The sequence below is a fragment of the Capsicum annuum genome, chromosome 10 (assembly GCF_002878395.1).
Source record: "Capsicum annuum cultivar UCD-10X-F1 chromosome 10, UCD10Xv1.1, whole genome shotgun sequence".
NCBI lineage: Eukaryota > Viridiplantae > Streptophyta > Magnoliopsida > Solanales > Solanaceae > Capsicum > Capsicum annuum.
This window is the reverse complement of record NC_061120.1, coordinates 127,358,569-127,371,524: the sequence shown is the minus strand read 5'-3', so window position 1 is coordinate 127,371,524 and position 12,956 is coordinate 127,358,569. Positions and strand designations below refer to the sequence as shown.

At 33.7% G+C, this 12,956-nt stretch overlaps 1 protein-coding gene across 1 annotated transcript; it reads left to right on the top strand.

Annotated features, from left to right (window-relative positions):
• Positions 1–9,309: 9,309 nt before the first annotated feature.
• Positions 9,310–12,420, top strand: LOC107845918 (probable receptor-like protein kinase At4g39110). Its single transcript, XM_016690430.2, is given in 4 exon segments — positions 9,310–9,579; positions 9,581–10,198; positions 10,201–10,312; positions 10,315–12,420. Coding segments are annotated over 4 exon segments (2,616 nt in total). The 5' UTR covers positions 9,310–9,456; the 3' UTR covers positions 12,078–12,420.
• The last annotated feature ends 536 nt before the right edge of the window (positions 12,421–12,956 follow it).

Sequence of the window (12,956 nt, the reverse complement as noted above, 5' to 3'; positions counted from 1 at the left end):
AAAATAATGGGTATTTGGTGAAAAGTCATGAAATTTGACTCATTGAATATGCTCCATCCCATGAAGTTCATGTGGTAGTAATATTTGATAAGTCTGAAATATGATAACTTACTTCATTCTTGAAGTGTATGTGGCAGCAGTACATAATATATTTGAAAGAAGACAAGTGATTGAATGCACAAATATAAGCGTGGAGGGGCAATATGAAAATAATCATCAAAAATGATAATATTTTTATACGCTTATTATGATTATATGATATGTTATAGTAAATTTCCCTACAACCATATGTATGCCTCAATTTGCTCCCGAATTAGCAATATCTTAAAAGAGGTTATAAGCTATCATAATTTGATAGGATTAAGGCATGATTATATTCCATTCCTGGGGAATGAGAAGCTTATTAATGTAAATGTGCACTTGATTGTGATAGTATCACAACTCACGTTCGAAAGAGGAAGAATAACTGAGAAGAGTTATTTTGAAATATGGTTCCAAAGTAGTAAATCTAAAATTTATTCTTGTAATAGTAAATTTGAAATTTAATAAAGAAAAAAAATATACATGTCATGCTAAACTTGTGTTTACTACTATAAATGAGTTCATAAGTTGATATGAACGATTGTGACATCTCGAAGATGTGCATATTGATTATTAGACATGTATTGAAGAACTAGAAGATTATTCAAGAATTGTTTATGTCGCTTGTTCCCATGATAAGTTGGTTGGACCAATTAATATTGGGAATAGATCCCTTAAAATCTAAAAAGTATAAAAGGTGAATAAGAGCTCGTTCACCTATCATGTGATATGTTGAAAAGATGCATCAATAAGATAATTACATGTAAATTTATTGTCAACCTGCAGTTTGATATTCATAAAGTTGTTTGCTCAGTAAAATTGAGTTAAGAATATAATTTTTATTTTATGTAATAAATATAATTCATCTAGATGATAATGGTTTAGCATTGAATGCCTTTGATAGATAGCTGAACCACTAATAATAAGAAAAAAACTTCATGTGTTGGTCTAAAATATGATATGTTGCATACAATAACACTTGTATGCATTAGACCAGTAGATTATGATTATTTTTTTTCTCTCAATTGGTTCAAGGTCATGAATCAAATATTTCATTTAAAAATTTTTGATGTGCGGTATATGATTAATGAATATACCATGATGCACAAAGATGAATTCCTCAAAAAAGATAGAGGATGTATGTTAGTTTTCCTAAACAAGGGGGAGATTATAAGAAGCTATGAAATATGCTAGAAATTATCATCAGATTTTCATTAAAAAGATAATTCAAGTCAACTGCCGAAAGCATCTCATATTTAAGTTGCAAGTGCTCTTATTTTGTGTCCCAAAAGGACAAAGTCTATGCATATGTGAAGGGTGATAGACCAATCAGTTCCAAATAAAATAATCCTTGAAAAGGATAAGGAGCAAATAATCATAATAAGAAGGTGATGTGCTCTTGAAGAGGCTACGACATAACACTTCATAAAACCTCATAAAAGGTTCAGGTACTTGAAAATAATAAAGTGATAAGATCTCAAAATATTATCACACTGTGAATCGATACGAAATGATAGATCATCAATATCTTTGATACAATATTGGTGCAATATTATGAAAGATTCGAGGATCCGAATTCTATGTTTATTTAAGTATGCTGACGTTAAAATATTTATCAAGTGAGGAGAAAGGATGCATCTTGGTAACCATGACGTTTATTTGATTTTCAGTTCAGATACTTGAAGATGTCACTCATGAAATGTTGAATATTGTCACTTGAAAAAAATATATATTAAAACTTTGTAAGGATTCAAAATGTTTGAAGCATATAAATGTTTCTAGAAAACTTATTTATAATCCTTATATTGTATAAGCTTATAGCTTGAATATTATTGGAACTCTTGGAGAGTTTTCAAAAGCAATAGATTATTTGCTGAAATGAGAAATATACCAATTTGGATTGGTTATGAAGTAACATATCTTAGTGTAATTGATGCACTTATGTATCTTGCAAATACTACAAGGCCTAATATAGCCTTTTCGATTAACTTTTTAGCAAAGTATTGTTCTGCTCCTACTAAGAGACATCGAAACAGGATCAAACACATGATCTTATTTTATTTTAAAGATTGCAGTCCCGATCTTTTTAATTATATTGATACTAGGTAGTTATTTAACTTGCATAAATTTTAGTCTCAAACATGTAGTGTGCTCATATATGGGGATACAACTATATCTTGAAAATATACAAAGCAGTCTATCTAGCCACTTCATCGAACCATGTTGAGATAATAGCTATTCATGAAGCAAGCCGAGAATATGTATGGCTGAGGTCCATGATACATCTCATTCAAGAAAAATGCAGTTTAAAATGTACGAATTATCCATAATTTTTATATAAAGATAATGCAGCATACATAACACAACTTAAGGGAGGATTCATAAAAGGATATAGAACAAAACACATTTTGCCAAAACTTTTCTATACACATGAGCTATAAAATAAGGGTGATATTAACGTGCAACAGATTTGTTCAAGTGACAATGCGGCTGATTTATTCACCAAGTCTCTTCCAACTACAACTTTTAAGAAGATGGTGTACAAGATTAGGATGCAAAGATTCAAGTATATTCTCATTTGGGGGAGTTAATACGCATTTTACTCTTTTTTTCTTACGAGGTTTTGTCCCACTAAATTTTTCTTGTAATGTTTTTAATGAGGCAGCCTATCTGCGTATTATTAGAGATGTGTACTCTTTTCCTTCACTAGATTTTTCTCCAAAGAGTTTTTCCTAGTAAGGTTTTAACGAGGTACATTATCTATCAATTAGATATTCAAGGGGGAGTGTTATAAATGAATTTACATTGTAATGAATGTCTCAAGAATATAGATAAGATCTATCAAGATCTGGTTGATATCTATCAGGATATGAAATGTCTATCACTTAGAGAGAAATTAAGAGTAATTTTTCCTATAAATAGGAGGGTTTTATTCATTGTAAATCATTCTCAAGCACCCCAAGAGAAACCTCAAGAGATATGAGAATTACTCTATTTTTTCTCTATACTCTTGTTCTTCTCTACTTTATATTTGATAACAAATATAATGATGATTGTAATTATGTTGTAATTTTTTTGGTACGTGTTTTAATGCATAATTCTCTTTCTAATAGTACTAGTGCATAAGAACAAGCACCATTGAAATTTTACATATTATTCTTCAAAAATAAGCTAAATACTTCAAGTCCACTCTTTGAAGAAATTAAATTTTTCGATAAGACTTGAAGTAGGCGGCATTTGTGGACAACGAAATTTTAATAAATTAAAATCTGTACGAAATTTGGATTATATTAAATTCAAAATATATTAGTCTCAAATAAATATTGTAGATTAATATAATTGAATTAAGAGAAAAGGGTCAAAAACACCTCTCTACTTTTATTAATTGGTCATGTTTACCCTTAGTCAAATTATAGGATCAAATATACCCCTACCGTTAGTAAAGTTATCAAATATACCCCTCATTTTAATATTTTTCCATCATGGCAAGTTAAGAGCCATGTGGGGTGATATTTTGGGTGAAGTGGCTGTCATGTGGCGTGCCACCTCATCGTGCAATTTTTCTTATTTTTTTCATTTTAACTTTTATTTTCATCAAACTTTTATTAATATATTTAATATTATAAATTTTAAAAAGAAAATTAAATTATTAAAAAAAATCAACAGCAGCCCCTTTTTCCTTTACCCGTGAACTTCCACCACTCCACTGCACCTCCACAGTTCCACCACCCATTACCCCTCACTTTCGTTGTTTTGTCGAACCTCACCGGAGAAGTCATCTCCGGTGAACGAAATAATAAAATAACAACAAATAAAACCCCCCAGTTGCTATTTCCTTTTCCATTTCTCCATCTTCCTCATTTTCGAATTTTTACATTGCTTGAAGTTTTCCAACTAATATGTTTTCTTAGTATGATGTGCATATTTAGATCAAATGTCTGTTGTTCATATATCCACTTATTGTCCAGACCCCCTCCCCCCGGTGTTGTTAAGTTATAATAATTAGTAGTATTAATTTTTCAATCTTGAAACCTTTATCAAATTACATATGGCCTTTTACATATCAATTCTTCCTCTTTTTGCTTGGTGTTACAAATTGTACAATGGGTCACTCAATAACTTTCTTTCTGGTGCTATCAGCTTGGTGGACCTCTATCACTTCCATGGGGATTATATATGCTTATATGTCAATTAATAAAAATACACAATGATGTATGAAATACAATGATCGTGTAATTTTATCTCTGTCCTATTAAATGGTATAAGAGTTATTAATTTTATTTTTTGTTGTTTCATTCAGGGGAGATGACTTCTCTGGTGAGGTTCAACAGAACGATTAAAGTGATGGGTGGTGGCTGGTGGAACTGTGGTTGTGCAGTGGAGTGATGGAAGTTCACGGGTAAAGGAAAAGGGGTCTGCTGTTGATTTTTTTTAATAATTTAATTTTCTTTTTGAAATTTATAATATTAAATATATTCATAAAAGTTTGATGGAAATAAAAGTTAAAATGAAAAAGAGAAGAAAAATTGCACGCTGAGGTGGCACGCCACATGACAGCCACCTCACCCAAAATGTCACGCCACATGGCTCTTAACTTGCCATGATGGAAAAATATTAAAATAAGGGGTATATTTGATAACTTTACTGTAACACCCCGAAACCCGCTCCCGAGATGTCACACGGTGCTCAAGACTACAAGTAGCCTTAAGCTAACCCTGTCTGCCTTCTACTAAGTCTAAATCTCATAACAAGGAAAATATAGACATAAAATTCATACTAAATGCGGAAAACTGACTAAAATATCTGAGAATAATCTGAATATAATGTCTGAAAACCAATACTGTAAATCTGAATAATATCTAGTAGTCTGACAAGCCTCTACTACTAATAACTAGAGAGTCACTGGGATAAACCACCAGCTAACTTGAACTGTCTAAAAAAAATACTGAATCATATAAACTAATAAGCTAAAATATCTGAATGACTAAGTCTCGAACTATGAGGACTCACCAACTATCGGATGTAGATGGAGATACTCGAACTACTTACGCTACTGATACTGAGCATATGAACGTACATTATGAGATAATGTAGCACATAGACGTATATGTGGATCATTACTTTGAGGATGTACTGAGTATATGAGGGTGAATGCATAAGTAAAATATCATTTCATCATCATAATTTGTAAAACAATGCATACTAAATGTAAATGACTCACATAAGCTGGAATACCTGAAATATTAAAATCTGTAATCATGAATAGCAAAACATACTTTATAAATCTAGTGACTCATAACATTTAGTTTCTATAAGCTGAACTAATGTTCTGTCTGTAAATCATACTGTCTAAGTGTAAAAGGACTCACTTCTATATCTGAAATTTGAAAACTGAAATTATAGCTATATCTTTCTGTATAGCATAATCTGAGTAAATTTGTGAGCCTTTACACTTAATTTTCTAAAAGCTTTTCTATTATTCTTTTCTATTAGGGAAAACTATTCTGCAAGGGAGGTTCTTCTAACCGACATAAATCATGTGAGCTAACATGGAGTCCAAAGTCTCGTTCTGCTAAGGGGAAAATCTCACGATGGGGACAGGTGTCATACTCTTGCCAAGGAGTATAACCTGAGTTAAGTGATCACATATGTAACTGTCATCCATGTAGAAGTGGGAATAATCTGATAATCTGTACCTACGTTGGTTATATAGTTCTATGGAACATATGGTACGCTAATCCCACACTTCCAACTCAGTGCTAAATACTACTCCCTTTAGGCTGGGCTCATTCTGTTGGAAATCCACTTTAAAACTAGCATAGGGGTTTATTTTAAAACCAATCATGCATTTATCTGATTAAATTTGTAAATAAAGTTTATCTGAATTCTTTAATCTGTAATAAATCTGTAAAGTGGATTTCAAATCCTATCTGAGGATCAAAAGATTAGAGCTTTACTGAATAATCTAAAAATAATCTGATCATAAGATGCTTAAAGCATCATCTTTTTTGAAATATCAACATAAAAACTAGGGTTTAATAACCCATGCATCAAGTTCATGTAAAAACATTATAAAATTCATGCTTGATAATGAAAACAATGATAATTCATCTCAAAATTTGGAAATTACTGCAATAGACATGAAAATATGAAGCTAAGCATGCAATTCAACTTCAAAATTTCTCAAAAACTCATAATCTTGCAATTAGCAAAATGGGTATGAACCCTAATTCAAATCTCATGTATATTCACTCAAAATCATATGAATTAGTAATTAAAACTTGGTTTTGGACACAAGGATGGAAGAAGATCCTTGTTCATAAACCCCGCATACCTTAATTGACTATTAGCTGAAGAATCTTTAATTATTGATTCCTATTTGAGTTCTTGAAGATGATTTCTTGATTATTTTGCTTTGGAAATCCTCAATTTAGAGCTTTAACAATGATGGAATTTGATTTCTTGGAGAAGAAGCTTTGGAGCTCTAGGGTTTTGCTTTGAGAGAGAAAAGATGAAAATAAGCCTAATCTAATATTTTTGGACGGATTGGGGGCCTTGGGAATTGACTAAAGTGCCCTTTTAAAACTTTTAATCAGATCTAGAAAAGCAACATTTTTCTGATTTGGCTGGCCACTGCGACGCGCCACTATCGTGGTGACTCACTGAAAAATGACGAGTGGGAACTGGAAGACCTCCGCGATGCGGAGCAATCGCGGTGCACTATAGAAATGCCATTTTGGACATCGGTGTGACACAGCGCCATCGCTTGGCCTACTGGAAATGGATAACTGAGAAATTGGATCTCTCTACGATGCGGTACAATCGCGGAGATCCACTGAAATTGACAAATGGGAATTGACCCCTCTCCGCGACGCGGTGCTAGTCCAGATGGCACACCGTCAACACTAAAAGTGCCATAAATTGTCAACTGAGTATCGAATTTAGGCGAATTTGGTATCGATGGAAAGCTTATTCAATTATCTACACAATGGAGGGTCTAGATCTGGAGAATTCCACATGGAATAAATGTTGTTCATTTTTTAAGCTAACCCATAACATTCTAGGAACGAAATTAAGCTAGGAAAAAGTACGGGGTATTATATTTATTAACGGTAGGGGTATACTATAATTTTATTAAGGGTAAACATGACCAATTAATCAGAGTAGAGGGGTATTCTTGACCATTTTTCCTTGAATTAATTATTTAAGTTCAAACATGTATGAACTTAATTAAAGTCCAATTTTATTAGGTTAGCTCATTGATTTGGGCTACAAATGATGAACCCACTTTGTTAAACTCAGGATATTGTCATATTCTAGAGACCCAAATGAGTGCCACGTGTCAAATAACGTCGCATGCGAAGTTAAGTGAAAGAGCCAATACAACCATGCCACACGTCAAAATGATGCAGCAGGCTTAGTGAAATCAAAAGCCCATAAAAGTGTCACATCACTTAAATTTGATTGGTCAAAAGAAATTTACCTTCACCATGACTCTTCCTTTTACACAAATATAAATTGGGGTCTCATAATTTAGAAAAAGGCCGAACAACTATAACAAAAAGCAAGAGAAAGCTCGTGGATCAAACGCCGCAATTTCTATACAAAACTCAAGCATTCAAATTCAAGTTCATCAGAATTCAAGATCAAGACCACAAGATTCAAGATCAAGATCAAAAGCCAAGTACAAGTCAAGATCAAGTCCGTCAAATTTTCAAATCAAGTTCAAATTCAAGATTACGCTCGAAGCTCTTGAATTTATATTTGAAAAGGTGACCACAAGATTCAAGATCAAGCCCAAAACCCAAGTACAAGTCAAGATCTAGTCTGTCAAATTTCCAAATCAAGTTCAAATTCAAGATCAAGCTCGAAACTCTTGAATTTATATTTGAAAAGGTGAATCAAATGATTCATAGAGGTTGTAACATTCACTTATTTAAATTAATAAAACGATTGTTACAATATTTTCTTGTCTCGATTATTATTTTTCGGTCTCAAAATTTTATTGTCCAACAATAATTAAATACGGTTTTCCAAATGCAGTAAAACGAAGATTTTTGTCAGAATGGTTACTTTCCCTTTGTTAGCAGATGTGCAAACAGAAGACGCGTAGTGAAAACTCTGATCACCAAGGCAACTTTTTTCAATTGGAACCAAGTTAATGTTATCAATCCCCAAAGCAAAGCCCCAAGATCAGTCCACACCGAAACACATGCCCTCAAAAAAAGAAAATACAACATTTATTAGTAGAGAAGCAAACTTAAGCCATCTAGTTTGATATAATCTATCAAATGTGAGATTTATCAAAAGAGTTGATAGTTAAAAACACCTAAACTATTACTTTTTTCGAGAATTTTATATCTTAACTATCTATTTCTCTTTACCGATCTAAATTATCATTGGCTTTATATTAAAATACACCTCAATATTATTGAGTTGGTAAATTATTTTTTTCCCAAAACAGGTGCCTATAGACCACTTAAAAGTAAGCGTAGAAATTGTAGGAAGTTATTATGTACACTTAACAGCAAGTTCTAATCCTGAAGAAATGTTGAGTGATGCCATGCCAGAAAGAACAAAATTCTTAAAATGTCAACCTTATTTTGAGCTAAATTATTTATGCATATAGTTTTAATTACAAAAGAAAAGGAGTATTGATCTTCACAAAGAAGAAACTGAAAGAGAGAAGACTTTGTTTGTACCTTGAGCAGCACAAAATATTTTATGAATCGCTTTAATTTATAATTGTGAAAAAGAATTCTACATGTTCTTTTCTATTTATTTTACTTATTATTCTTTTTCTTGTTATTTTTAGAGAGAGAAATCGTGTTTATGTCCTTGAATTCTGTTAGTTTTAAGGGGCAAATATGAGCAAGTCCATTCATGATAAGCGTAAGTTGAGACTAAACTAAAACAAAAGCAAATTTATTCTATTTCTGATAGGTGAGGGATAATCTGAACGAATCCATCAATAAGGATAATATTTGGGAGCGAAATCAAAATAGGGACAATTTTCACAATTGAGGGTCATTTGGCCTTTTTCCAATGATTATTGATCTTCAGAGTGTAAATGGTCAAACAATGTCTAAAACGAGGTTGTGAGTTCTAAAAAAGGAAAGTAAAAACGATGAGTAGAGAGAAAACAACGCTAGATGACCATTTCAACCACTAAAATATGTAGACGTAATAAAATAAGGTAGCAACATCAACAAAAACTGAAAGAAAGCCTTGGCAAAATGTTCCACCAAAAAACCTGGCGATAATATTGGCCAAACCAGACAGAATTGAAACTTCTCACATTCAGCCCCCTTCCATTTTTTTTTTTTTTTTTTTTGCATATCTTTAGGTTTGGGGAAAATCATCAAGGGGCTGGAGATGAAAAGGAAACATAAACTACCACCCCTACACCATACCCCTACCCCTATCATGTCACTATCTTCAGGCATGCACATTTTATTGGTATTTTTCTTTTTCTTTATCACAAATCCATGTCATTCTTCATGTCTCTGCTCATGATGATGCTGCATCTGCACGATCTTTTCCATCTTTTACCCCACAAGACAATTACCTTGTTGATTGTGGTGCCACTTCCCCTATCACACTTCCTGGGAACAAAGTTTTTCAACCTGATCAAAATGCAGCCAAATATCTTTCTTATAGTGGTAAGGACATTCAAGCATCTGCTTCGGAAAAAATTAACGTTCCTTCAACTATATACCTTAATGCAAAAATCTTCACAACCGAAGCTACGTACACGTTTCATGCTAGTAGTCCTGGTTTGCATTGGATCAGATTACATTTTTGGCCCTTTAAGTACAATGAGTACGATCTCGAAACAGCTAAATTTTCTGTTCGAACGGATATGTTAGTCCTCATCCGTGACTTCCAAATCGGGAAAGGTGAGGCTACTGTCAAAGAGTTTGTTGTTAATGTCACCAAGGAGCGTTATGCTATTAAATTTGAACCAGCTAAAGGGTCTACGGCATTCGTTAATGCCATCGAATTTGTTACTATCCCTGCCAAGATGCTTGATTATTCTGTACCTGTACTTTTTCCCGTATCACAAAAATTTGATCTTTCTAAAAGTAACTTTGAGACTATGTATAGGCTTAATGTTGGGGGGGTCCTGCTTTGGATTCAGCTAATGATACTCTTGGACGAAATTGGGTGTCTGATGCACAATTTCGAAACAACTCCACAGGTGAAGAGGTATCTACACAACCATCTTCTATTAATATTTGAAATCATCAGGAGGTTCCCCATTGATTGCTCCACCTGCAGTTTATAGCTCTGCTGTAAAGATGGGAGATTCAGAAACTACACTTCCCAATTTTAATATATCATGGACTATGGACATTGACACAGTATTTCCCCACTTGATTCGCCTACATTTCTGCGATATTATTAGCAAAGCGCTTCATGAACTCTATTTCAACGTGTACATTAATGAAAAGATGGCCATTTCTGGGCTGGATCTGTCATCATTGACAAACCATTTGTCTACAGCCTTTTACAAGGATTTTATAGTAGATTCCACCATGGTATCAAACCCACTCGTCATCCGTGTTTCTCCTGTGAAAGATGCCCAAGGTTTTAGAAATGCAATTTTAAATGGCCTTGAGGTGTTTCGGATGAATAACTCAGTGGGTAGCTTAGATGGGGAATATGGTGTTGATGGAAAAAAACAAAATGGCCCAAGCAAAACAGTGGCTTATGTTGGATTTGCAATGATGTTTGGAGCCTTTGTGGGGTTGGGTGCAATGGCTGTTAAATGGCAGAAGAGACCTCAAGATTGGCAAAAGAGGAATAGTTTTTCATCTTGGTTGCTTCCAGTTCACGCTGGCGATATGACTTTTATGTCATCATCATCGCGCAGGAGCCAATTCTTCTCATCAAAAAATATGGGCTTAGGTCAATACTTTACTTTTGCTGAATTGTCAGACGCCACCAGAAACTGGGAACCTAGTGAAATAATCGGAGTTGGTGGCTTTGGAAATGTTTATTATGGAGAACTTGATGATGGGACGAAAGTTGCTGTCAAGAGAGGCAATCCACAATCTGAACAAGGCATAAATGAATTCCAGACTGAAATTCAAATGTTATCTAAGCTAAGGCATCGCCATTTAGTGTCGTTGATTGGGTATTGTGATGAAAGCGCTGAAATGATATTGGTTTATGAGTTTATGCAAAATGGTCCATTGAGAGATCATCTCTATGGAAAGGATATGCCACCTTTATCTTGGAAACAAAGATTAGATATCTGCGTTGGTGCTGCCCGTGGGCTTCATTACCTCCACACAGGTGCATCTACTGGGATTATACATAGAGATGTCAAAACCACCAACATTTTGCTTGATGAAAATCTCATTGCCAAGATGGCTGATTTCGGACTATCAAAAGATGGCCCTACCACGGAGCAGACTCATGTGAGCACTGCTGTCAAGGGAAGTTTTGGCTACTTGGATCCTGAATACTTTAGGAAGCAGCAACTGACAGACAAATCTGATGTCTACTCATTTGGGGTGGTACTTCTTGAAGCCTTATGCGCTCGTCCTGCTATTAATCCAGCATTACCAAGAGAGCAAGTGAATTTGGCAGAATGGGCAATGCAGTGGAAAAGAAAAGGATTATTGGACAAGATCATTGATCCGACACTTGTAGGACATATTGATCCAGAGTCGATGAAGAAATTTGCAGAAGCAGCAGAGAAGTGTTTGGCTGAATATGGTGTTGACAGACCTTCTATGGGTGATGTTTTGTGGAATTTGGAGTACGCGTTGCAGCTGCAACAAGCCTCATTAAAAGGAAAGGCCGAGGATGAAAACAGACCAATTGTTACACCAATTTCTCCTGCTACAATTGTCCATGTTGCTGTTGTTGCTGATAACCAACACATTTCTTCATTAGAGCAGCATAGAGATCCTACAGAGGTTCAAGCCATTGATGAGAATTCGGGGACTGCTATATTTGCTCAATTTGCTCCTCTCAATGGATGATAAAAGGAAGGAACACTTGGCTTGTTTGATAGACAAATCGAGAATCTACAACAGGTTATATATGAAATACGTGTGTATGCTTATGTATGTGCTGAAATTCAGCTTTTTTATAGATGCCATTTTGCTGAAAGAATTAATTAAGAGCTGAATTTTACTTCAAAACAATGTATTCTTTCACATAATTTACTACTTCACCACATTATTTTTCTTTTTTTATATTGGTATATCCTGCATCCTTTAGTTTCTTTCTTTGAGATATATTGAAAAGCTCAATCAGCGGATCTATCATGTAGTTCTTTAAGTATTTGTATCATATTTTTATAAATCATTATTGTTAGTACTAGAGTAATGAACATTCAAGTTGCAATTTGTAGTTTTTTTCTTTTTTTTTAATCACGAGTTCCAAAAGGTCAGTTCTTGCCTAGAGCATAACACGATTACTATTATTACTCCATTTAAAAAAGAATGACTACTTTTTTTTAAATTCATTTAAAAAGAATAAGCCTTTTTTTTTACAATTCGTTAATTTCAACTTTCCACATAAGATATTTAAAACCACAAAATAAAAGGATATTTTGATACATTTGACATAATTTTAATGTAAGATCACAATATTCAAAAGTCTTTTTATTTTCTTAAACTCCGTATCAATTTTTTTTTTAAAGGGAGGGAGTATTTATCGAATATAATACAATTTAGTAATTTTTGGCATTAAGGGTCCCTGACCAGATTTGGCTTTGTCAAACCAAGAATGAAGAATCATTATGGGCATTCATCCATTCTCTTATGCCATAAGCACTCTTTGCAAAGGAAATATGTCAAATTAACCATTAGTCCGAAGAATAAGATTAAAAAAAGGTGCAGCAACTAGCAATGGTC